The 26,804-nt window shown below is 39.2% G+C and overlaps 2 protein-coding genes across 8 annotated transcripts in view; one reads left to right on the top strand and one right to left on the bottom strand.

Annotated features, from left to right (window-relative positions):
• GTF2H1 (general transcription factor IIH subunit 1) overlaps window positions 1–4,900 on the bottom strand; it is a 37,825-nt gene extending 32,925 nt beyond the window's left edge. For both annotated transcript variants that reach the window (XR_005529195.1, XM_039236732.1), the window contains exon 1: window positions 4,445–4,900. The gene's annotated coding sequence lies outside the window, so the exon portion shown is untranslated. The remainder of the gene's footprint in view (window positions 1–4,444) is intronic.
• Window positions 4,901–4,959: 59 nt separating this feature from the next.
• The window catches only part of HPS5 (HPS5 biogenesis of lysosomal organelles complex 2 subunit 2), a 39,516-nt gene continuing 17,671 nt past the window's right edge, over window positions 4,960–26,804 (top strand). For 4 of the 6 annotated variants that reach the window (XM_039236731.1, XM_039236729.1, XM_039236730.1 and 1 more), the window contains exons 1-9: window positions 4,960–5,056; window positions 9,730–9,893; window positions 14,492–14,602; window positions 14,772–14,836; window positions 15,291–15,483; window positions 17,419–17,552; window positions 21,033–21,245; window positions 21,532–21,603; window positions 25,004–25,092. In XM_039236731.1, the coding sequence (XP_039092662.1) occupies window positions 9,786–9,893; window positions 14,492–14,602; window positions 14,772–14,836; window positions 15,291–15,483; window positions 17,419–17,552; window positions 21,033–21,245; window positions 21,532–21,603; window positions 25,004–25,092 (985 nt within the window). In that variant the 5' untranslated portion in view covers window positions 4,960–5,056; window positions 9,730–9,785. The other 2 variants (XM_039236727.1, XM_039236728.1) reach the window with 2 other exon arrangements.

The raw sequence follows: 26,804 nt of genomic DNA, 5'->3' as shown, positions 1-26,804 counted from the left end.
TCTTGTCTCTCAAAAATAAATAAAACATTAAAAATTTTTTAAAAACTAAGTAAAATCGACTCAATATGGTAAGCCTGACTGGCTCAGTTGGTAGAGCACGCAACTCTTGATCTTGAGGGTTGAGAGCTCAAGCCCCATGCTTATATCAAAAAACAACAACTCAATGCCTAATATGTGCCAGGCACTGGGCTAAGTTCCTTAAAGACATTAACTCATTCAGTCCCAGTAAACAATCCTGAGATAGGTTCTATTAATTAGCTCCATTCTGGGGCGCCTGGGTGGCTCAGTCAGTTAGATATTCATGGGTTCGAGCCCGCGTTGGGCTCTGTGCTGACAGCCAGTTCAAAGCCTGGAACCTGTCTTCGGATTCTGTGACTCCCTCTCTCTCTGACCCTCCCCTGCTCACGCTGTCTCTCTCTCTCTCAAAAATAAATAAAACACTAAAGCAATAGTTCCATTTTGCAGATAAAAGAAACTGGGTCTTAAAAAAAATCAACACTGTTTCCCAAAGCATCAAGGAAGTAGCTAGGTTTTAATGTGGGTCAATCTGACCTTGGACTTCCACCATGCTATTTTGCAAATACTCATGACTTGGAGAGATATACACCCAACTTCACAGGGGTTACTTATGAGTGATGGGATTACAGATGACTTGAATGTACTTTTTGTTTTCTGGATTATCTATAATATGTATTTTGTAACGAGAAAAGCAGCATTTTAAAAAATATTTATTAGTTTATTTTGAGAGAGAGAATCTCAAGCAGGCTCTGCCCAGAGCCAGACATGGAGCTTGAACTCTCCAACAGTGAGATCATGATCTGAGTTGAAATCAAGAGTCAGATACTTAACTGACTGACCCACCCAGATGCCCCTGAAAGTAGTTATTTAAAAACATCTTTCCAAGAGTTTGTTTCCTATCAAACCACAGGCTTATAAGGTAACACAGGAAAGTGTTAGAGGTGTTAGCATGGGTAAGAAAACAACTGTTATTTTCAATTTCTGTAACATGTGTATATGAATTTATTATTTTTATTTACTTTAAAATTTTAATGTACAAAAGAATTATATAATATTTATGAAACTACTTAATACTTTGATACTAATTTATATTCATTATAATAAACACAGTAACTTAAAATTTAAAAAACCAATCTGTATAACCTGAAATTATGCTGCATACTATATGAAACACATTTTAGGAAACATGAATTAAAATCTGAAAGATAGGAGGGGAAGCTTTGTGGGCAGAAGGAAAGCACACAATTACAAAACAATTTTAAGTATGTCCATATATGGAGGAAAATCACTGAAGGAGTTTCCAATTAACTAGACCTACAGGCACAAATAAAGTGTAAATTTCGGAAAAGAACAGAAAAGCTTCTGAGACAGGAAGGTAAGAAAGAACAGTGAAGACCGAGAAACTATAGAATGGAGAGTAAGTTAGATGGGGAGAACTACTAGAGTCAGTTACTAGCATGTAAAACCATTCATATTAAAATCCACTTGGGAGAACATTGAAACTAAGTCACGGGTAAGTAACTGAACACTGGAACGACTAGTCAATGGTCTCAGAGCTAACTTGCTTGGTAAATTTCCTTGTTCATCCATTGTACCTCTGTTAACTGCACGAGGACCAGTTTTAGGAAGTTTTATAGAACCAGTGGGGCTATCCTACAGAGCCCTACGTGATTTTCAGATGTTTCTTGAAGATGGCTCTTTGGATGGCAAAAACTTCTTCCCAGAGGAATTCTAGAAGAGCCACAGAATATTTGTTTATGAGAAATATTGGTTAGTTCCATTTAAACAAATCAGCCTGATGAAGATCTAGCTTTACTTAAAAGATTTACCTTATGAAATCATCTGCCACTTTAAATAGCAAGATCCTCCAGTAAAGGCATTAATTAATTTGCAGTTAAATATTTGCCTAAAGGTAAATGCACATGCTTTGCTCTGAGCCTTTGTACATTCTCCTCCTCCTCATCACCTGGCTTTTAGTCATTTTTTTGTCTACTCTAAGTTTCACAGTTACTAGGTAATACCTTCTGTTTTTTTCTTGATAGCACTATCACAGCTATAATTAATTTTTAAAGTAGTTCTCTGAATGTCTGTCTCCCCTGACAGACTGCAAGCTTCACAAAGGGAAAAGGATGCATGTGTTGTATTCATTGCAATACAGCATCTAGCAGCATATTTAGCCCATATGAAGAGTCCAATAAACATCTGTGATTATCTATTTAAGATACTTGGTGTTAAAAGAACACCACCCTGGTAAGATACAGAAGACACTTTCATACATACATTCTTGGCTAAACTCCAAGAAGCATTACAACTCTCTACTCAGAGATCACAGTATCATTCCTCAGAGATTCCAATATCTGGCTTTTAAGGAAACAGGGATAGGAAGAATATCAAACTATTCAACAGAAATCTTTAAATTGCATTTCTCTTCTAATATGCACAGATAAATGGGGTAGAAATAAGGACAACAAGTGACTCCATATCATCCTCTAAAATGAGGATTATTAGAGAGAGCTGCTCTATCTGCCAGGATACAAAATGGAGATCTGGAATGCTGCTTGCTGAGGCAATCCAAAAAAATTTTAACAATCCAGCATTACAGGGAACAGGACCTCGGAAGTATGTAAAAAGTGACCAAAATTTAACATTTTAATGAAAGTTACACACACAATGAAGCTATTCAGGGTAGTAACTAATGTAGCAATTTTGAGACCAAGCACTTTTTCATTTTTACAGCAGTGCAGGGAGAGGCAGAAGGAGGAAAAATGCGACAGACACAAGACAGAATGAAATGTATGCTCATATTCACTAATACTGCATGCTGACAAGAGTATAATATCCAAACCATGAGAAAAGCAATCAGTCGGTAACCAAAGTGGGGAAGGAAGGGACTTACTAGTTATTGCTTGGATGCCTGATGCTGCCACATTAAAGGCAAGCTAAGAGAGAAAAGAGGAAGGGCACAAGGCACCTCTACCAGCAGTATCCACCAGGTAGAAATACTGGTCAAAATGCTAGGGAAGCTAGATGGTAGGGGAAAAACCCAGCAGCACAGAAAAGCAAGGCTAAAAGGTTTAACGATAAACCAGCAGGGAGAAGTTACATGCCTCGAGGGCAGTATGTGCAGGAAGCTGATTGTTTGGTTTATTAAACTGATTCCTCTCTGTACCCATCTTCTGGTGTTTGTAAAGAGCTCTCTCTGCATCTAGGTGGATAATTTTTTTAACAGTTGCACTACCATATATACTTAATATCACCTAGGGAAATCCAAAGTTTCAATCTGCTGCACTGCTAAATGTCAGCTGAGTGAGGCTAAAAGGACAGGTTTAATAGCCCCAAATTATCTTTCCTTCCTTCCCAAATTAGGAATTAGGTCTGCTAAAAGGTACAAAGTTCTCTTCAGAGTCCATTCCTTCTGCAAGCCACAGGCCTGATACTACAGGTTATCTTCCCTTCTGTTGGGACTTCTCCGTGTCATTCGTTCTAGTTCTGCCTTTAAAACGCTATCTTGGGGTTGGCAACTTTGGCTTATTTATCAAAGCCCAGTTCAGTGGTTTTCAAACTGTGTTCCAAGAGGGGAGGCCAACTGGGTGGGGCTCGGGGCTCCCAAGTTGGATTCCATCAGAGCACGCTGTTTTGTATAACAAGAGTTCCCAGGAAGAATTAGTGGGGAGAAACTATTCCATTCCTTTATGGAGTTAATACTTCCTACAGTATGTATTTCAAACCACTTAGTTTTTATTTTTCACACTGTCTTCTAATGGACTAAAGGTTAAGTTTCTAGATCTCTTCCCTCTCCCCAACTATACAGACCCCAAAATGGGTGTTTAAGAGTCAATTGAATATACTTCCTTAGTCGATTTAGTCTCAGAACACTGGGGATTTTATAAAATAATTACACATTTCCATGGGATAGCGGTCTGTTTTTCATCATTACAAGACAATCAAATTGGGCACGGACCAAAACCGGGGGTGTGGATTGGCATATGTGTTTCAAAGCTTTTACGAAGCCGGAGGATTGACAAGTCAAGCAAAAAGTGTGTAGACGGACACTACAGTGAAAGCTGCTCTCCTACAGAAACCGAAAGACTAAACAGCACATTTCCTAACGGGAAGGGCTCCTCTGTCAGTCAGAGGCCTCCACGTCCTTCATTCTCAGAATCCAAGTCGAACCCGTGCTTTGGGTAAATCTTCGAGTCCCTGCTCTTGGTAAAGGGGCAGACTTCCTATAGGCCAGTAGATTAGGGGTCGCCTATTCCTCGCTTCTGAACAATAAAGGGCTACCGAGACGGCAGGCTTAGGAGCTGTGGCAATAGCAACAGGGGCACTGGGAAAAGGGGTAGAATCCGCGCCGTCTTGCGGCCCCCAGGCCTGTCAGCTCCTCACCCACCCTCGCACCCGCCCCCATTCTTCGGTCTAAACTTACCAAGTGAGAACTACGGCCCTGGGCAGGAAGTGAGTAACTGGGCTGGGTCGGGTCGAGTTCCGCTGCGCTTCTTAGAGACGCTGCCGGGAAGAGACTGAAACCCAGTAGCCACCGCCGTCGCCGCCGCCTCTGTTACTGGGGGGTCTCGCCTCCATCGCTGGCTGCGAGGACTCTGAGGACACGTGACCGGAAGTACCAAGGCGGGCCTGCCGGCCACGTGACCCAGAGCGCGGCCGCCATGACACCTTCCGCTAGTTCCCTCCCTCCCCCGCTGGTTCCCGCCTGTTTCATTTCCTTTCGCCGGCCTCAAGCTGCGAAGGGTCCCAGAATCCTGGCTGGCTCACCCCTTTGGCCTAACGCTCCTTCGATCTCCGACTGCGCTGCGTCTTCGGCCAGCAGCAGCCCGCGGACTGCAGGCCGCAGAGAGCGTAATTGCGACCGCGGCCGGAGGGGGGAGGGACCACGCGCAAGCAGGGGCGTAACCCATCACGTGACAAGGAAGTGCCGTTAATAGCGGTGTCCCCGCGTCCCCGGCGCATCTGGATGACGCAAACGAGGGCGGGGAGGTACGGAAGGAGAGAAAGACTCTCCGGTACCGTTCTTAATTGCTAGGTGAGTGCCGCAGCCGCCATCCGTGAGAGAGGGTCCGATCTATTCAGAATTGGGGGCTTCTGGCCTTGGAGTTGGTGGAGCGGAGATGAGACCTCCGGGCTGCTGGTCTGAGAGCCTGGCTTTGAAAACTTGGTTACCGAGGCTTCTCTCCTCAAGATCTGAATACAGTGTTAAAGATATCGCAGCTAAAAAGTTAACTAGTTCCGCTAGGGAGTTTCTTGTGGGCAGGGAGTGTGTCCGGCGGTGGGTACGAAGAATGTTGACTGCGTGATGCGTGTGTGAATGGCCATTTCTCTGTCTGAGGTGAAGAGTTCTCTGATTATTCTTGGTTAGAAAGATCCCACGATGGAATGGTGGAATCTCTTATTTCCCCTTCGCATAGTATCTTTACTTTTTGCTTGAGTCCTTCTCCTTCCACGTAGTTAGTGGAGGGAGAAAGAATGCTGTGATTTGCTTTTAATGTGTAAGCAGCAAACACTGGTCCATTGGTAAAATGAGTACTAGGGCGATGATAAAAGCCTTTTCTTAATCCTACTCCTCGTTTTTGTTACTATCAAGGATTGCGTGGAAGTGGAAAGGTGATTAGATTAGGGCGCTCTGTAACCTTGGGCAAGCCAAGTTGTTTTCCTGACTTGGATAACCATTTATAGCCACCTTCTAATTGCTTAGGTTTGTTTTTGTTTTGTCTAGAGGTGTGCAGGCTCAACAGAAGAAATGTGTAAACCCAGTTTTGCAGAAAGGTAGGATTTTATTAGATAGATGAAGATCCAAAAAACAGAATCTATTGAACCATAGAGGCACAGGAAGTGTATACAATGAAAGAGGAACAAAAATTAGCAAGGTATAGTTGGAAAATAGGGGTAAAGTGGAAAATGAGGCTGGTAAGATAAACAAGGATGAGATCATAAATTAAGAGGGGGAGCTTTTGAAGGTTTATACAGAGATTTCTTTTTATTTATTTTATTTATTTTTCAGAGATTTCTTTTTAAAAGTAGGTACTGAAAAGAATATTGTGATTATGGAAAATTGCAGATACAAGTAGGATAATAAAATGACCCCGCATGTACTCCTAATCTGTCTCTAACAGTTGTCAGCGTTCTACTGTTTTTATTACAGAGAATTTAAATGTGTAAATAATTTTTATATCCGTTGTCACACTTAATAGTAGATTTTAATTTGAGCTCGATTCTATTATATTTAAGTACTAGCTAGGAAGATTATGTGAAAATTTTAGTTCAGTCAAAAGTGTGACATGACTACTTTAAAAACGATGCTGTTTTAGGTTATAATATAGAAATTTAATGTCCAGATGAAGGAAGTTTTACTGTTTCTTTTCTGTTCTTTGTTATTCAGCTACTCAAGGAGTATTATGTACAGTTCTAGGCACCATATTTTGGGCAAACTAAATTCCCTTCGTAGAAGGTTGACAAGAAGAGAGAGGAATTTGGAACTTGTTATGCCAGAAATAATTGAAGAATTGGGAATGTTAAATTTTTAGAAGACCTGATAACACTTTTCAAATACTGAAGGGTTGTTTTGGAAGAAGTAAACATACCTTTAAACTGCAGAAGACACAATTAGAAATAATTAGTAAAAGCTCTAAGTGATCAGATCGCAATATTAAAGAGAGAGAAAAAGCCCAAAGGAAAGTATAAATTTGGAGTTGGCTTAACACCGTCACCCCACAACTTCTGTTGAGAACTGACATTGCTTATGCTGTTTCTTTTTCATTCTCATTTCCCATTAAGTATAAATTTTTTAAAAAATAGGAACCTATTAGGTTTGGTTTTGTTTTACCTCATTAAATTATAACTTGCAGAACACTGAGATCAAAGCCGGATGGCCTATCCACTTCAAAGTGTAAGATCACAATTGGAAGAGAAAGACACCATCTGCTTTAGGATCTTGTACCATGGTTTTATCTTTTTCTTGTGTCTTCATTCTTTTTCATTCTAAAGACTCTTAGCTACTTTACACATCTGAGTCTCTCCTGCTCAGAAAGCCCAGAGAGATTTTCTCCTTTTCCATTAGATTTCTTGAGTAATTGAAAGGCCTTGTCTTTACTGCCTTACCACTCACCACTTTTCTTAAGTTTTTGTTTTCTAGTGTGTGCCCACAGAACTTCACAGAAATTATGTGATTGCCTAACACCAAATCCTTTGATGTCTTTCTGTTGCCTACGAAATTAAAATTTCTTAAGGTTCTTTGGTTTGAAATTAAAAGTGTTTCATGCCTTGTGTTGAATTACTATTCTACTTTTATTTTTTATTACTCCATTCCTTGTATCACATGTCTCAACCAAAGACTAAACTTGTATTCTCTGAATGTATCCTCTGTATTTTTGCTTATTGCTGCCCTTTCCCTTTTCCTTCTGATAAAAGCCTATTCCATTCCAGTGGAAGTGTTCCCTTAAGAAGTGTTCTATGGTTCGCTATAACTCAGTATGAAATGTGATTCTTCTGTCCTGTAAGTTCCAACATAGCATTTTGCTTATGTTTTCCTTATGAAGTGTATGTGCATGTGTGCGTGCATGCTCTTTTCCTCCCTATTTATAAAGAGACTGATTTCTGGAATTATTTTGTCTTGTTTCCACCACTGTGCCTCATATTTCACTAGGGACTCAGTAAAATAAATAAGTGAAAAAAAATGAGAGATTTTTTTTCCTTAGGTCAAGAATTCTCAAAAGAAGCATTTTTCAAAGATTTTATTTTATTTTTTAAATGTTTATTTTATAATTTTTTTTAACGTTTTATTTATTTCTGATAGAGAGAGACAGCGTGAGCAAGGGAGGGTCAGAGAGAGAGGGAGTTAAGAATCTGAAGCAGGCTCCAGGCTCTGAGCTGTCAGCACAGAGCCAGACATGGGGCTCGATCCCACAAACCGTGAGATCATGACCTGAGCTGAAGTCGGACGCTTAACTGACTGAGCCACCTAGGCACCCCAATGTTTATTTATTTTTGAGAGAGAGAGAGTGAGAGAGGCAGAGAGAGGACACAGAATCCCAAGCAGGCTCTACACTGTCAGCAGAGTGGAGCTCAAACCCACAAACCGTGAGATTATGACCTGATCAGAAATCAAGAGTCAGATGCTCAACCACTGAGCCAGCCAGACACCCCTAAAGATTTTATTTTTAAGTAATCTCTACACCTGACATGGGCTTCAACTCACAACCCCACGTTCAGGAGTCTCATGCTCCACTGACTGACCAGCCAGGCACCCTGGAATTCTTAAATATTTTGAGTCTAGGACTACTAAAGGTTTGGTTTTCTTTTTGGAATGGTATTCTTGTATTAAGAATAGTATAACGAAGAGGAGATACGACTATATTATGTGTATGCAATAAAAAACATCATAAACTTAATATGTGTTTTGCCACTGGAAAGTATACTCCGTGAATGTTAGGACTTTGTTTTGTCTTCTATTTTGTCTCCCCGACCTAGAACAATGCACAAGTTGGTGCTATTGTAACTGAACAAACGTGGGTTCACTCCTGTGAGTCACAGGTAGAAGCTACGGTGGGTAGAGTTGTTGCACAGAGGAAACTTAATTTGCAGCAAACAGGGAGATCATGGGGAATAACTTTCAAAGCTATGACTCCCTGTGAAAGGGTGAATTTGTTTGTTTTAGGGTTAGAATGAATATTTAGAAGGGGAGCCTTGTCACCTCTATGTAGGAGCACCACACATGCTCCTTTAGGAAATATGCTTATACATACATTGTATATATTATGTAAAGAAGGCTTGTGCTCCTCCTTGGGTGGAGATTTTCATATTCAAATGAGGTAAAAGTGACTGTTGGGCACTCCCCTGGGTCACTCATGGTCTGTCTGCACTGCATGAGTCAGGAGTTAAGCTCAAACTGGTTTGGGTGGTTTGGGCCGCCAGAGCTCCTGTCTAGGCAGTCATTGCTTGAGGGGTAGTTTCAGTTTCCCTCACATGATGTTCTGCCCATCTGGTCTTTTGCTGAGTTAAGATGTAGGCTGGAAAGAAGAGCTTAAGGAAAATTGTGGGACAGAGGTTAGTAGGAACAAGCAGGTGAGCAGTAAAGGCCGAGGTTTGGGGTCTAGCTGGTAACTATATACATATTTGTTGAATAAGTGAATACATATTCTGGAAAAAAAACTAAGTAATTTAAATACAAGTATAAACTGTGGTTTCTGAGTTTTTCTATAGTGTTGGTTTTTTTTTTTTTAATGTTTATTTTGAGAGAGTGCAGGGGAGAGGGGGGTAAGAGAGATAGAGAGGGAGAGAGAGAAAATCCCAAGTAGGCTCTTGTGTCATCAGTGCAGAGCCCAACATAGGGCTTGCATGAACCCCTAGGTCATGACCTGAGCCAAAACCAAGAGTGGGGCACTCAACCTACTTAGCCACCCAGGCACCCCTGTAGTGTCTGCTTTTATTCTTTATTTGGCATGTTACAAAAATTGAGAAAAGGTAAAATTAATGGGTAAGAATTTTCTTAAATTTTGTTTCTTTTCTGGAAATTGGAGCAATTTGGCAAAAATGTACACTTGAGAGTTGCTGAACAGGTAACTCTTGTGTTAGCTTACAGAGTCTTCATCTCCAGTAGGTGTCCTTTGTCCCTTTCTCGTGTTTATGTTCTCCGTGTATCCATTAAATGCTTGTTAACTGAGCAAGGAGCTTCCTAAAATTATTATTATTATTTTTTTGCAGGTTTTATTCAGGAATACTGTGCCTGTTACTCAACATAGTTTCAACTTTCCAGCTAAATGACTTATGTGCCAGTGATACCGGAGTCCTACAGCCATGTTCTTGCAGAGTTTGAGTCTCTGGATCCATTACTTTCAGCCCTGAGGCTGGACTCCAGTCGTCTAAAGGTGAATTTATTGATCTGTGTATCTGTTTCATGTTCATATTCATATAGTTTGTGTGCTCTGGTACATATGCTTCTGTCCTCTAGTTCTTTATGTTTAATGGAATCATGGGTGTTCTTCCCTCTGCTAGTAACACCTTACATACAAGTAGCATGTTTATAGGTCATTCTCTCTCTTTTTTTATTTTACATTTTTTTTTTTTTAATTTTTGAGAGAGCGAGAGAGAGACAGCACGAGCGGGGGAGGGGCGGGAGGAGGAAGACACAGAATCTGAAACAGGCTCCAGGCACAGAGCCTGACACGGGGCTCGAGCCCATGAACCATGAGATCATGACTGGAGCCAAAGTTGGATGCTTAACTGCCTGAGCCATTAGGCATCCAGCTCTTTTTTTTTTTTTAATGTTTTTATTTATTTCTGAGAGAGAGAGAGAGACAGAGAGACAGCATGAGCAGGGGAGGGTGAGAGAGAGAGGGAGACACAGAATCCGAAGCAAACTCCAGGCTCTGAGCTGGCTGTCAGCACAGAGCCTGATGTGGGGCTCGAGCCCATGAACCTTGAGATCATGACCTGAGCCAAAGTCGGATGCTTAACCAACTGAGCCACCCAGGCGCCCCGATCCAGCTCCTTCTTGATTTACTCTCTGAGCTATCATTTGAATTATTTCCCTCATCCTTGAAAACCGTGATATTGATTGTTCAGGGTTTTTTTTTTTTTCCTTCACAGTAATCTTGCTGTTTTCTCTCAGAAAGTAATGTATTTGGTTGAAAATAAGTAGTATAAATGAGTATACCATGTTGCATTTTAAGCAACATGTACCACTATCATTATACTAAACTCATTCCAGAACAAGGAGTTTGATGTATCCTCCATTTTAGGTAACAGAACAAAAGCCATTAGCTGTGTGGGAGAAAGTATGTGTTTCCCTCAAACCCTGAATTCTTTTGATGAACTCAGGAATGACATGGTAAAGAACACAATCTCATAACCAATTCCAAAATAATTTTATCCTTATACTTTTGCTCCCCTACCTAAGTAAGTTTCTAGCCTCTAAGTGGAAGAATAGGACATTATAGGCAATGTGATATAAGCAACAATCATGAGAGTTGGTTTCAGTTAGACTTTTTTTTTAAAGTTTATTTTTGAGAAAGAATGAGCAGGGGAGGGGCAGAGAGAGAGAATCACAAGCAGGCTCTGCACTGTTAGAGCAGAGCCTGACATGGGGCTTGAACTCAAGAACCTGAGCTGAAATCAAGAGTTGGATGCTTAACTGACTGAGGCACCCAGGTGCCCCTACCTTTAATCCATCTTGACTGTATTTTTCTGTAGGTGAAAGTGGTCCAGTTGCTGTCTAGAGTCCCCAACATTATTTGTTGAAGAGAGTGTCTTTTTCCCATTTATTTCTCTGTTATTGAAGATTAATTGACCATATAACTGTGCTTTTATTTTTGGGTTTTCTGTTCTGTTTCCTTGATCTATGTGTCTGTTTTTATGCCAGTACCATACTGTTTTAATTAATACCATTTTGTAATATAACTTGAAATCTGAACTAGTGATACCTCCAGTGTTTCCAAGATTGCTTTGGCTACTCAAGACCTTTTGTAGTTCCATGCAAAATTTAGGATTGTTTGTTCTCTGTGAAAAATGCTGTTGGTATTTTGATAGGGATTGCATTTAATCTATAGATTGCTTTCGGTAGTATAGACGTTTTAACAATATTTGTTCTGTCAATCCATGAGCATGGAATATCTTTCCATTTCTTTGCATTGTCTTGAATTTCTTTCATCCGTGTTTTATAGTTTTCAGAGTACAGAATTTTCATCTCCTTGGTTAAATTTATTCCTAGATATTTTATTGTTTTAGGGGCAGTTGTAAATGGGATTGTTTTCTTAATTTCACTTTCTGTTGCTTCATTATTACTGTATAGGAATGCAAAAGGTTTCTGTACATTTATTTTGTATTCCGTGAGTTTACTGTATTTATCAATTCTAGTGGTTTCTTGGTGGTGTCTTTAGGGTTTTCTCTATATAGTAACATGTTATCTGCAAATAATGAGAGTTTTACTTTTTCCTTCCCAATTTGGATGCCTTCTCTTTCTTTATGTTTTCTAATAGCTGTGTCTAGGACTTCCAGTAACATGTTGAATAAAAGTGGTGAGAATGGATATCCTTGTCTTGTTCCTGACCTTAAAGCTCTGTTTTTCACCATTGGGTGTATGTTGGCTGTGCGTTTTTCATATAAGGTCCTTATTATGTTGAGGTCTGTTCCCTCTAGATGTACTTTGCAGAGGGTTTTTATCATGAATGGATGTTGTACTTTGTCAAATGCTTTTTCTGCATTTATTGAAATGATTATATGGTTTTATCCTCATTGATGTGATGTATCACTTTGTTTGCGAATATTGAACCATTCTTGTATCCTGGGAATAAATCCCACTTGGTAGTGCTATAAGATTTTTTAAACATATTCTTGGATTTAGCTTGCTAATATTTTGTTGAGGATATTTGCATTGATATTCATGAGAGATATTGAACTCTAGTTCTCTTTTTTTGTGGTATTTTTATCTGGTTTTGGTATCAGGGTGATACTGGCCTCATAGAATGAATTTGGAAATTTTTCTTCCTCTTGTGTTTTTTGGAGTAGTTTGAGAATAATAGGTATAAATTCTTCTTTAAATGTTTGACAGAATTTGCCTGTGAAGCCATCTGGCCCTGGCCCTTTGTTTGTTGGGAGTTTCTTTCTCTCTTTTTCTTTCTATTTTTAATGAGTCTGGTTACACGTTTGTCAATTTGTAGATCTTTTCAAAGAACCAGCTCCTGGGAGCCCCTGGGTTAAGTGTCCAACTCTTGATTTTGGCTCAGGTATGATCCCAGAGTTATGGGATCAAGCCCCACCTTGGGCTCCGTGCTGAGCATGGAGCCTGCTTAAGATTCTCCTTCTCTCCCCTGCTTGCATGCATGCTCTCTCTCTCTTAACCACACACACACACACACTCTCTCTCTCTCTCTTTTTCTCTCTCTCTCTCAGAACCAGCTCCTGGATTCATTGATCTGCTGTATTGGTTTTTTTTTTGTTTCTATATCATTTATTTCTGCTCTAATTTTTATTCTATCTTTATTATTTCCTTCCTTTGGCTGGGTTTGGGTTTTATTCTTTTTAGCTTTTTTAGGTGTGAGGTCGTTTGTTTTTCCTGCTTCTTGAGGTAGGCCTGTATTGCTATAAACTGTCCTCTTGAAACTGCTTTTGCTGTATTCCAAAGATTTTGGACTGTTGTGTTTTCATTTAATTTGTTTCCATGTAATTTTTTATTTTTTCTTTGATTTTTTCTTTGATCCATTCATTGTTTAGTAGCACGTTTTTAGTCTCCACGTATTATGTGCTTTTCAAATTTTTTCTTGTGGTTGATTTCTAGTTTCATAATATTGCGGTAAGAAAAGATGCATGGTATAATTTCAGGTTTTTTGAATTTGTTGAGACTTGTTTTGTGGCCTAATGTGTCATCTATTCTGGAGAATGTTCCATGTGCACTTAAAAAGAATGTTGCAGTCTGCTGTTTTAGGGTAAAATTTTCTGAATATGTCTATTAAATCCATCTGTTCCAGTGTGTCATTCAAAGCCACTGTTTTCTTGTTGAGTTTCTGTTTGGATGATCTGTCCATTGATCTAAGTCAGGTGTTCCAGTCCCATTATTCAGGTCCTATAATTATTTGGGTGTTCTGGTCCAGTGCTATTATTATGTCACTATGTGTATGAGTAATGTATACGTATATACATATATATATATGTATACACTATTATTATATATATTGATTGTTTCTAAAAGGCTTTCTTTTCCTCTGACTCTGCCTTTTACCTGGTAAGGTAAACCTGCTTAAGAAACCCCAGCAGGCTTAGACTTATTAGCTGGGGTTTAATCAGATAGTCCCTATAACTTCAGGAGAAACTTGGTAAATGAATAGATTTTCCAGCTTCTATGGTGGAAATCACAGTTGAAGAGGGTTGGCCTGTTCATTAGCCAAGCAATAAATTTTGCCACATGGTGTTGCGCACAGCATGGCCACTGTTTTCTCTGGTGGAATAAGGAAGGGGATCAGCAGGCTGAGAGTGTAACAGTATAGTGACCTGCATTTGTGTCCTCTCCAGTATCCCCCATTCTAAAAGCTGTGGGTGATTTGTGTGCTAATTATGTGGACTAGAAATGATTCAAGTGAGTAAACGGTTAAAGCAGTTGCTTTCTCCCCTGGGGACTTACTTGGTCTTTCATCTTTGTGGTCAGCATTGGAATGATGCAGCCAAATTACACAAAAGATGAATGGTTTAATAACTGGATTTTGCCAAGGGAAAATTACTCATTTATATAATTGAGCCTATTCAGTCATTTTGAGATTCAATTAAAAATTTAAAACCAAAATGTTCTGTCTGTGTCTTGTGCTAGAATGAGAAGCTGAGTGCCATTACATGGTGTCCAGCTGGGCAGGAAGGGAGGTGGGGGAGGAACCTGCTACATAGATCCTTAGTGTTTATGTCTAGTAGTTTAGTTTATTTAGTTTATTTGGTTATGTGACTACGATCATCTCACCCTTGTCTGTTTACGTGTTTTCAGTGCACAAGCATAGCTGTGTCTCGGAAATGGTTGGCTTTGGGAAGTTCGGGAGGAGGACTCAATCTCATTCAGAAGGAAGGCTGGAAGCACAGGCTTTTTCTTTCACACAGGGTAAGCTTAAGCATAGTCCTGCCATCTACCATTTGGAGTATTTTTCAGAAATTCCAATTCCTCTGTTATCAATAATCATTTGGAGTACAAGAGGAATGTAAATCTTGAGATGTAAAAGTAAAAAATTACCATTTTTGAGAAGCCTAATATTTTTCCTTTTGTGTTCTAGGAAGGTGCAATTTTTCAGGTCGCCTGTTGTTTACATGATGATGATTATATTGCTGTAGCTACCAGGTGAGAAACTGCTTTAAAATTATCTGATCTTTTGTAAATACATTTTAAATTGACAAACCCTAGTTGTGTGTCTGTTAGGGTGGCCATCCATCCTGGTTTGCCTATGACTGTCCCAGTTGGAGCACTCAAAGTTCTGAGTCCTAAGTACAGCAGTTTCCAGCAAACCAGGACGGACAGTTGGTCACCCTATGGTTTATGGAAAATGTCAGCAGTGATGCAACAACATTTCCGTGGCCTTAAAAGCAAAAGGTAACAGAGATGATTTGGAACATCTTAAGTTCTCTTGTACTGGATTGGTGGACTAAGGAAAGGAAATTAGTACCTTGATTTTCTACTACTTCTTTTTGAAGACCAGGAGTTTGCATATGTATTTAATATAATTGATACTGGGAAACAAAGAGACTACCTTTTTTACCCTCACCAAAAACTTGCTTTTGTGATTCAATTCTTGCAGTCAAGGTCTCGTAGTTATTTGGGAATTAAATCAGGAGCGTCGTGGGAAACCAGAACGAATTTATGTGTCTTCAGAACACAAAGGCCGAAAAGTTACAGCTCTCTGTTGGGATACAGCTATTCTTAGAGTTTTTGTAGGTGATCATATGGGGAAAGTTTCTGCCATCAAACTCAACACTTCTAAACAAGTAAAGGTGAGAACCATTCCAATTCCTATGTGTGTGGGTGAGATAGAAGATATTGTCTTACAGAATTGCAGTTGAGGACACGGTTTTATTTAGTCTTTCTTGGGGGACTGATCTAGAGCCCACACTATTAATTTCGAGGAGAACTGTTTGTATGTAATCTGGTTTGGCTTGATACTGTTGCAGGGTGGCTTCTGCGAGCTAAAGTCAATAATTTGCACATTGTATAGTACTCTCTAACTCACCTGTATGGCTCACTTAAATAAAGCATTTCTACTAGGCTATTAATAAAGATAAGATGCCTCTTTATTAGTTGTGTGAATAAAATGACAAACATAGAAATGGTACTAGTTGCCCAGACTCCTATTCTCTTGGTCTCTGTTTAGAAGAAACTCATGAGTCTAGGTATATATTTTTTAGAATGGATGTAACTTACTGTGAAGTGAATCTTAAAGGCACCTCTTGGATTGTGCTCAGCTGCATGGGTCCCAGGCTTCCTGCCACAGTTGTTGCAGTAGAAGGGTTGAGTATCAGGTTACCCTGACAGAATGTTCCAGTCTCTCACTAAGGCAGAGCAGAGCAGGGATGCCTGGGTGGCTCAGTCGGTTAAGCATCTGACTTGATCTCCACTCAGGTCATGATCTTATGGTTCATGAGATCGAGCCCCACATTGGGCTTTGTTCTGACAACACAGATCCTGGTTGTGATTCTCTTTATTTCTCTCTGCCCCTTCCTCATTCATGTTCTCTCCCTCCCTCTCTCTCTCTCTCTTTCTCTCTCTCTCTAACATAAAAGAAAAAAAGGCAGAGCAGACCAACTTCATACATTCCTCTTCAGGACTGTTATAGTAGGGAACTTGGGTTATTTCCATGTAGGATATTGGCAAGAAAGAAATCTAACTACCAGTGGCTAAATTATTTTATTTTAATTAACATATAAGAATAGTCTTCTGGTTTGGTCATGGTGACACTTCAAAGTTAACCGCTTGATTCCTAACATATTTTTTTTTTATCTCAAATATAGTTGGAAACTTATAGGTAGTATAGCCCTAGTTTGTCTTTTTTTCCAAAAGGAGAAGTACTGTCTTATGTGTGACAAAATTCTCTCACATGTCCCAAAATTTGCTTCATCTTTGTCATTCCAGCTTCTAAGACTAGATAACCAGAAACAGAGTCTTAAGAGTTGTTTTTGGGGTACCTGAGTGGCTCAGTCGGTTAAGCATCCGACTTCGGCTCGGGTCATGATCTCACAGTTCGTGGGTTTGAGCCCAGCATCGGTCTTTGTGCTGACAGCTAGCTCAGAGCCTGGAGCCTGTTTTAGATTCTGTATCTCCCTCTCTCTCTGACCCTCCCCTGCTCATGCTGTCTCTCTCTCAGAAATAAATAAAAACATTAAAAAAAAAAAAAAGAGTTGCTTTCTACAGTTATATAACAAATTATTTCACAAAACTTTTATTTTTTTTTATTTTTTATTTTTTTTAATTTTTAATGTTTTCCCAAAACTTTTAAATGAGTGAAGGTTTGATATCCGAACAGGCAAGTTAAATTTTGGCCCATTAAAAATTTTTATTTTGCGGGGCGCCTGGGTGGCTCAGTCGGTTAAACGTCTGACTTCGGCTCAGGTCATGATCACATGGTTTGTGGGTTCGAGCCCCGCGTCAGGCTCTGTGCTGACAGCTAACTCAGAGCCTGGAGACTGCTTCCGATTCTGTGTCTCCCTCTCTCTCTGACCCTCCCCTGTTCACGCTGTTTCTCTCTCTCTCTCTCTCTCTCTCTCTCTCTGAAATAAATAAAAAATATTAAAAAAAAAAAGAAAAAGAAAAAGAAACCTGTTTTTTAAAAAAAAAAAATTATTTTGCTGTCCAAAGCTATTTTCACTTAAAAGGTAAAGAAGAGATCATATGTATACATAAAGATAAATATTTTCTTGTCATGTCTTTTTTAGGCAGCTGCTGCCTTTGTGATGTTTCCTGTTCAGACAATAACAACAGTTGACTCCAGTGTTGTCCAGTTAGATTATTTGGATGGAAGACTACTTATATCTTCACTTACTCGATCCTTCTTGTGTGACACTGAGAGGTATGTTGACCAACCATGGGCCATAGGTTATGCAGAATTGTAAGACTCTGAGAGACTTAGAAGTCATTTAGTTCAAATTGTTGAGTTTAGTAATAGAGATGTTAATGAGGAACAAGCTGTGTGCAAGCTGATGTTAGAGAGTAGGAAAGACATAGAGGAGACTGAGACAGTGGGCGACGAAGACAGATGTTCAGTTCTCTCCATGAAGTGTGGTCAGAGAGGCATGAGGGAAGGCCAAACAAAGGTCTGTTTCAATTATGGGAAATCATGAAGTCTCCCTTGATTGAATTTATTGTTTAGATTTGTTGTGTGTTTAATAGAATTTTACCAATGGGTAAAATTGAGTGAAAAATCAATAAGAACTTTGTGAATATCTATTTTATTGGAATCCCCAGGGTAGAGTCAAAGGTTCAGTGAATGGCAAAGACGTGTATTAGAGGTAGCTGGGAAACACCCGAACAGAATAGTAAACATCTTGAAATGAGTATTATGTATCACTGTCCTGAAGTTCTTCAGCCATCCTCACTGCAGGGACATTTTCACTGGTGGTTCTTTTTTCCCCACTACCATATTCTTTAGGACCAGCCACTCTTTAAAACGATTTATTAAGGAGAATTTTGAGCATATATGAAAGAGAGAATTGTATATTGAAGCCCCAGCCAGCTTCAGTAATTTTGATGATGATTTTTGGTAGGCTAAAATTGGAGTAAAATGAGAAGGAAGGGACATTCTCACAGTAAGGAATAGCCTCTTGGGGAAAAGTGAGAAAGAATTAGGCATATTTTAAAACCTGCCAGTCTGGGATACGTAGGGGAGTTGTGGAAGATTGAGTTGGTAAATTGGCACTGCAGTAAGAGTGACAGCCTTAAATGTCACATTAATTAGGTGAGTTTTCAGATCATTTTAAGAAAGTGTGCATAAAGAATATCAGAGTTTAAAACTTGATTTCATTAGAACTGTCTAGGCTTGGAAAGTCTTTATGTATTTCCAGGACTTCATGTATCTCAGAAGGCTACTATTCTAGAAAGCAGGAGACTGTTTCTTACAAAAGGTTTGAAAGAATGTTTGCTTACTGCCAGGGATGGAAGAAGGAAGGTTGGGAAGAAGGTGTAAGTGTATTCATTTTTTTGGATGGGAAAAGCATGTGGAGGAAGGAGGCCAGTTAGAGCAGGTGGCAGGTGTCTGATATTAGAGAATCTAGCTGCATATCAAAGAGGTAGTGGTCAGTTCCCATGAAATTCATGGGAAGGAGGATGTATTTGGTTCTGACTTGTTTCAGACTATACAGGTCAGTGATAAAGTTTACATTTGGAGAACTGGAGATCACCTAGTGCCACCCTTTCATTCTTGGAGATCAGAAAGCCCAGATAGAGCTTGCCTGACATCACATAGCTGGGAAGAGGCAGGCAAGACCACAGCCTTCTGTCTTGATTCTGTGCCCTTGCTCTTAACCTCAGAGTTACCTCTTATATCCTTTGCGATTGGACCCTGGGCCCTTAACTCCACACTTGAGTTTCTGGGAAGGTATTTGTTTGCTTCACCGAATTGATAGGTATTCTTCATCTTGGGTTGTCAAGTTTACCAAGTGACCCCATTTAGAAAGATATATGATAGACTTTTTAAAACAAAGTCCTAAGTAAGTAGAGGTTTATTTTTCCCTCTATGTAGTAGAGTTGCTGATCCTCATTTCCCTGTTTCATAGGGATATAGCTAGAATTGGTTATGAGAAGAACATAGATCCTGCTGCTAAAATAACATGTTCTAGAAAATGCCCACTTCCTGTTAGCTAGAATTCAGTTGGGAGGGGGGCCATGGATAGTGTAATAATTTAAAAAATTGATTTATGTTTAATTTTGTTTCAGCCTATATTCCCTCCCAACAAACAGCATTTTTGTTTTTAAAGTGGGACCTCCTAGTAACTAAGGAAAGTGATAGATATAAATTTGCTTCCCTGCCAACCACTCACTGCTGTCACAACTGTCAATATTGTTGACGAGCAAGGTGGATCCTGGGAAGGAATAGAAGAAATAGAAACAAAGAACTATGGTATAGTGGAGAGAGCACTGAATAATGGAACCTGGCGATATGGTTTCAAATTCTGGTTCTGCCACTTTTTAAACCTTCCTTAAATGTCCATTTCCCTATCCAGAATAGTAGTGGTAGTTTTAAGAATTAAGATAACACATGAAATACTTCATCTTGTGCCTGTTACATATTGTCTGAAAATGTAGAAACCAAGGTTAATGAGCATAAAGTAAGAATGTGTTGCCTGTTATTCACTCAGCAAACATTTACTGCACTCCTCTGGACCCTTAGCATTGTATTAAGCACCATAAAAGGTATAAAGTAAACAAGAGATATATTTTATTTCCCAAATGTAAGGAGTACAAGTAAAAAATCTGTAACTTCTTAGATTGCTCTGTCTACATCTCAAAGCACTTTCATATCCATGTTCTCATGGTACATAGAGTTCTCAACAGTTCTTCATAGTACTAAAGCTGATGTTACTTTTTACTCCTGAAACAGGTAAGTACAGGGATATTGAATTATCTAAGGTTACCTAGTAAATTCACACTAGAGGGCATATTAGATCATTCTCTAATAGAAGAGTTAGAGTGGATGGAGCATGGTAATGTAGTTAGTGCTTTCTATGGGCCAGACGCTGTGCTATACACTGGGAATTTAACTAAAGAAGAGAAAGAAATGGCCTTAGTCCTAAGGAAAGTCACAGTCTATTGTTCAGAGAGACACAGTTGCCATATTTAAGGTGCTGAGTGTGATGGGAAGGGTGTAATTCAGCTTATGGGCATCAAGGAAGTCTCTCAGAGGAAAAATGGTAGAGTGAAGTCATGAAGAATACTTATGTGAAGCAGTTTTTAGGAAGAGATTATCACCTTCCATGTTTCCAGGCAGTGTACTAAGCACTTTTGTGTATTTAGCTCACATAATCCTAAGGAAACAAAATGTTCAAAGTTGCAGAGTTTCAGAAGGGCTTGGCATTTCAAAGAAAGAGCAAAGAGTTTCCTGGGTATTTGTGGCAGGAGAATGGCTGGAAGACAGGGTTGGAGAGGTAGCTTAGTAGCTTCCATGGAGTGTCCAAAGAACCTTTTACATGGTGATTTGGAATAGATCTTAAACCACTTTACAATAGGACTTAAGGATGTGTGAAATGATTTGCTAGCACTCATTTTGTAGATTTGAAAGGGGCCTTCATATTAATTCTGAGCCCCTCATTCTGTGGATAATAAATTGAGCACTAATGTGAGGGGGTTTGCTTCCTGTTACAGAAATAGTTGACGGCAAATCAGAGCCAGAACCCTGTTTTGACCTTTCCATGCTGCCGTTCTTTCCAATATATTGCTAATAAGAATACAGAGAGGACACTGTGGGTGCGGTTATTACGGCCATGCTGATTTGTAGTGCCATTGTTTTTTGACTTTTTATAAGTAAATGTGCTTTCTTTTCTTTTTGGGGGATTAGAGAAAAATTTTGGAAAATCGGAAGCAAGGAAAGAGATGGAGAATATGGAGCTTGTTTCTTTCCTGGAAGATGTTCTGCAGGCCAGCAACCCCTAATATATTGTGCTCGCCCTGGCTCCAGGATGTGGGAAGTGAACTTTGATGGGGAAGTTATAAGTACCCATCAGTTTAAGAAACTCCTCTCGTCACCACCTCTCCCCGTGATTACTCTAAGGTAATGACTTGTATGGCTGATAGAGGGATTATTTGCATGCAGGAGTCGGGTTGAAATCTCGGATACTCTAGATGCATTAAAGATTTTATTATGGCTTCTAAAAGTGAAGTTGAATTTTTCCTGAGGAATTAGAGAAACCCAAAAGCCTTTAACCAGTTATCTTTGATACAATTAAAATAGATTGAATAAAAGTAGATGAGTTAGATGTGGCAACCCATTTCCTTATGTAGGGAACAGTGTACTTTTATGTTGTGGTTAATTCATTAACAGACTGTTTATTTCCTAGATCAGAACCTCAGTATGATCATACAGTTGGATCTTCCCAGTCTTTGTCTTTCCCCAAACTTTTGCATCTTAGGTAAGTTTCTCCTTTTGATTTTAAAAAAAAAACAAAACAAAAAAACCACTTGATCTCTTTGTTTCTTGTTCACAGGTGGTTTTTTAAAGGTTGTTTTTGTACTAAAATATTTTTGTAAAATTAGGAGATGACTGTGTTACATGAAGTATCCTAAGAGGAATAAAAAGACTGTTGAACTATGCTTCTTTTTTTTTGTTTCATATTGACCTAAACCAATTGGACAGTCTATAATTGTTGGGAAACTCTGACAATTAGAGCTAAGAACTGTCAGTACTCTTTCTTTTCATAACCTCCCCTACCTGGTGGGAGGTTAAAATGAAAGCAAGTCTCAGACTGGAGTCACCCACAAAGAAACATGTTTCTTAGCAAGTAGGCACAAAAATAATTGTAGAGCTTGTTCTTGTAAGCTTGGTGAACTTTCAGCTTCTGTCTTTTAGGTGCTCTGACAAGTATCTTGCATGAAAGATCTGCACATTCAGCTGTATTTATAACATCAGGGTTCGGCTAGCTTTCCAGTTACATTAGGTACAAAAGTCCTCTGTTCAGTGGCAACACAGAGTGTCACTCAAGGCTGGGTTTGCCAGTTCTTACACCTTGTTCTTCAAGCATGGGGGTGCCAGTGCCTGATTTCCAGCCAGTCTGTGTATCTTGAGGTCATTTCACTAATGGATATTCCAGTATCCCTTAGACTAACGCGTAAGATCTCTAGTGCAGATTTAGAGAATGTTATTTAGAAATTGTTTTAGGATGGTCTGTTAAGGGACTCCTGATTGGGTTCTTTCCAAGGCTAACTAAGCACTCTTAGAATGTGATTTTTTAAAAACCTTCTGAAATGTTAACTAATTACCCCTAACTAATATATGTATATGTCACACTGCCTACACTGACATATTTAAAATTAAATTATAAATCATAAATCACTTTAATAAATTCATAATTCTCCCCAGAAATTAGGTAAAGCATATTAAAAACTCTTCCTTTATGGCACTTATTATGATTTCTAATTACATATTCATACAGCACTTATATTTGTCGTACTCTTAGTAAGTTGTATAAGGGCTTTGTTTCTGTTTTGTTCACTCTATTATTCTCAGTGCTTGGCATAGCATCTGGCACATGGTAGACACTTCTGACTGGGATGTGACATGCGAGGAAGTCCTTTACCCAACGGTACATTTTCTAATGGCAAGACTACGGTCTGCTTGGTTCTCCTGGTAGAGTTACTCTTTCGAGCTGAACTATTTAAAGCTCCTGTTACAGTTTCTGCCATAGCAAACCAAGCCCTTGGTGATCTGACTCTGCCTACTCTTCAGCTTAAGCAATAATTAATGCCAGCTTGAAGCCTATGCAGACTGTTCCAGCAGGCTTAGCTTAGATACTCTTGTCACCCTTGTTCATTCCTCTGTCACCACCCCTGTTTCACTGTACTTTGACTATCCATCCCAGCACCACGTTGTCAACTCCTTTGCTGTGCGCACAGTGTTAGGCACATAGGAAGCTGTCAAGTAGTAGCTCAATTAAAGAGTTCAATGAAGATTTTGTTTTAATCATGAGTAGGAGAACTTTTTGTTCCTGTTTATTTACTTTCTTCCTCACCTATACACTGTGTCCTATGGTAACCTTTACTGTTATACCCACAAATCCCAAGGGGAAGCAAATTTATATGCTTTGTTTTCTTTTGGGTAAATGTATCACTTTTCGTTCCTTCCTTCCTTGACTTTTTAAGCAATGCTCTTAGGCTGTGTCCCAGGCCATTTGTTATCAATGAAAGGACAAGGGGATGAAGGATTACAGAGTATTACAAATTACAAAGTATCAGCTTTTACCTGAACCCCCTTCTAAGATATCCTAAGGAATCTTTCCAAGCTGAGTATCACGTTTAGTGTCAAAATCATGGTCTTCTAGCTCTACTCAGGGATCCTCTGGCCTCCTGTTTTTTTCTCCTCTGGCTCCTGAAGGTAGCCCTCCAGTTTTTCTTCCTCTGTATTAGCATTCTGACCATTTCTTCCATCTTTGTGTCAAAGATTATTTTCCCATAGGGACAGTGATCTGGTCTTCTATTGGCAAGATGTTTAATATTTGTGTGAGGATCCAGTTCCTGTTAAATATCACTCCTAGTTTCATAGCCACATAGTACCATTTTTAGTACTCTTGGGGGTATAAAGAAAAAAAGGTTCCTGTTTTTAAGATTATAATTTGTTGGAGAGATGTGGTATTTCTACAAAAAGTTGAACAATAATGAAGAAGGGTTCTAACAGTGCAGTACATGAGTGAGTGTCACGTGAACAGGGTTGACAAGAAATGGGATGGGTGCAGGAGGAAAAGCGGTTGCCCTGGGCTCTTGGTGGATTCCAGAGGCATGTAGCACTTCTGCAATCCTTGGGAAATGGCCGGAGTGAGAGTATCACAAGCTGGGCTCTCCTGACCAAGGGGAAGAAGTAGAGATTACCAGTGGTATATGAGAAATAGTAGCAGCCTTGAGAGGGTAGATGAGATACATAAGCAAAGGAGCGTGAAAGGAATGAGAGAGATGGAGAGTAGCAGAGGCCTGGGGAAGGAGGTGGACCAACAAAGTACAGCGTCCCGGGGTCCAGGGAGGTGAGATTCAGGAAGGAACAGTCAGTAGGGTTTGGCCCCTGCATGAGGATCAAGAAGAAAGGATAAGGAATGGTGTGTTATTTGTTTTGGCATTTAGGAAATCTGACTCTTTAATAAGACAGTTATGTGGAATAATCAGGGTTCTAGATAATAACAGTTGGTGGGTGGGCCACTGAGGATAAATGAAGGGAAAAAGAATCTGTGAGGTTTAGAGAGAAAAGTCCAGGTTTTGGAGGCAGACTGTCCTTGGGCATATTAAGTTTCAGATGTATGTTTGTTTTTGATAAACAAGGGAAAAACACTTCTGTCTTGGTGAGGTTAGATAACAGGTAGAGCCTTTGATAAAGCTTCTGGCAGATGGTGGACCAGGAGTTTTCAACCTTTTATTGCCTGCTCACAGCTACAAACATCAAAATAATCCATCCCCAGAAGTATCTCATTAGAGCAGTGATTTGCAGTGAGGAATGTCATCTGTTTTAAATATGCCCTTTTCATTCAGTTATGAGATATTTGACTGCTTTAACAAACATTAGGTAAGATACCAGCCTTTTCTTTTTCTAGATTTTTGGTATATGTATCTAAATTTTTCCCAATTTGCCGTCATATTTTTTAGGGAGCTCTTGCTATAGACATAAAAGGGATATCAGGACTTGATTAACTGGATCGCTGTTGTGGGTTTTTTGGTAGAGTCTTAATTTACTTTTATAGCTGATTTGAGGGTCTGAATTCAGGGACTTGTATCATAAACTTCTGTATTCAAGCAAACTAGAATTCTCTTAACTTCTTCCCTTTTCTTTTGCAGTGAACACTGTGTGCTGACATGGACAGAAAGAGGAATTTATATTTTCATTCCTCAGAATGTACAAGTTCTTCTTTGGAGTGAAGTCAAAGGTAATTGTGTTTTTCTTCCTTATGTAATTTTTAATCTCATGCTTATGAAGAATTTAGTTACTGTAGGAGAATTCATTTGCGGTGTGAAAAGTAGAAAAATAGAATGAGGTGACATTTCTCATAAAGATTAACATCATAGATGTTTCTCACTGTAAAGTATAATCCAAGCATCCGCTTGTGAATTTGCGGTCAGTTATTTAGTTTCTCATGGGTAGTTTTAAATACAGTTTTCATTTATTCTTTAATATTAGTAATCCCCGTTAAGGATTGAATGGGTTTATCTTTTGCTTCTATTTACCCTGAATTTTGATGCCTATTAGAAGTCTTGCTTTAACTTCCATTTTGTGTCTTAATGGCTTGAGGTGCAAGAAGTCCTTATGAGAGGAAAAGCATTTTATGTGGCTGAGGCAGAGAAAATCAATCTCTGTATTTTTTTTTTAGTTTAAACCAGACATGGAAGAAATCTAGAAGTATTGGCATTGCTACTCAGAGAGTGTATATTAGTTTTTTGGGTAATTTTCTATTTTGTAGAAATATAAAAAAGAGGAATCGTTATTTACCAATCTGATCTGATCAATATTGATTTCTTGTGGATTAAGTTTGCTAAGCTTGTCCCTTGAAAATGAGGTTTTTTTTAATTGACATATACACTGTGTAAGTTTAAGGCTTACAAAGTATTGATTTGATACAGTTACACAGTTAACCCTTGAACAACCTGGGAGTGAAGGGCACAGACCCCTACACAGTGAAAATCTGCAGACAGCTTTTGACTCCCCCCAGACTTAACTACTAATAGCCTGCTATTCATCTGAAGCCTTACTGATAACATAGTTTATGTACTTTGTATGTTATATGTATTGTTTGCTGTATTTTTAAAATAAAGTGAGCTAGAGAAGAAAAAATGTTAAAATCATAAGAAAGAAAGTACATTTACTGTACTATATTTATAGAAAAATTCACCTATCATTGGACCTGTGCAGTTCAAACCCATGTTGTTCAAGGGTCAGCTATATGTTACAGTGTGACTATTAACCTTTTGTGATGAGAACACTTAACATCTTAGTCTCTTAGAAGATTTGCAGTATATGATACATTATTGTGATTATATGCCCTGTGCGTGTTAGATCTCTAGAATTTGTCTTCTAACTGCAACTTGTACCCCTTGACCAACCTCCCTTCCGCGTCCAGCCCCTGGTTACCGCCATTCTACTCTGCTTCTACTTGTTTGGCTTTTTTTTAGATCCCACCTATAAGTAATATCAAGAACTAGTTTTTTAAGTCCTTTATGTGATGTTCTGCCAAGACAGGTATTTTTTTCATGAATTGTTTGTTCTTTACATGCTGCGTTAAAAATCCATTCATTGACACCAGATTGTAACTCTCAGAAATGTTGTAGTCTGGCCTCTACTCTTTAAAAGTAATGTTCTCTTGGGGCACCTGGGTGACTCAGTTGGGTAAGTGTCCAACTTTGGCTCAGGTCATGATTTCACAGTTCATGGGTTCAAGCCCCGCGTTGGGCTCTGTGCTGACAACTAGCTCAGAGCCTGGAGCCTGTTTCAGATTCTGTATCTCCCTCTCTCTCTGACCCTCCCCTGTTCACACTGTCTCTCTCTCTCTCTCTCAGAAATAAAATAAACATTCAAAAAAATTTTTTTAAAGTAACGTTCTCTTAAAGTTCCAATTCCTTTTCATAGAAAATAGTGTTTTATTTT

Source organism: Hyaena hyaena, unplaced genomic scaffold, assembly GCF_003009895.1.
Source record: "Hyaena hyaena isolate Hyena2069 unplaced genomic scaffold, ASM300989v1 scaffold_116, whole genome shotgun sequence".
Classification (NCBI taxonomy): domain Eukaryota; kingdom Metazoa; phylum Chordata; class Mammalia; order Carnivora; family Hyaenidae; genus Hyaena; species Hyaena hyaena.
The sequence above is the reverse complement of the archived record's forward strand: the minus strand, read 5'-3'. Positions and strand labels throughout refer to the sequence as shown.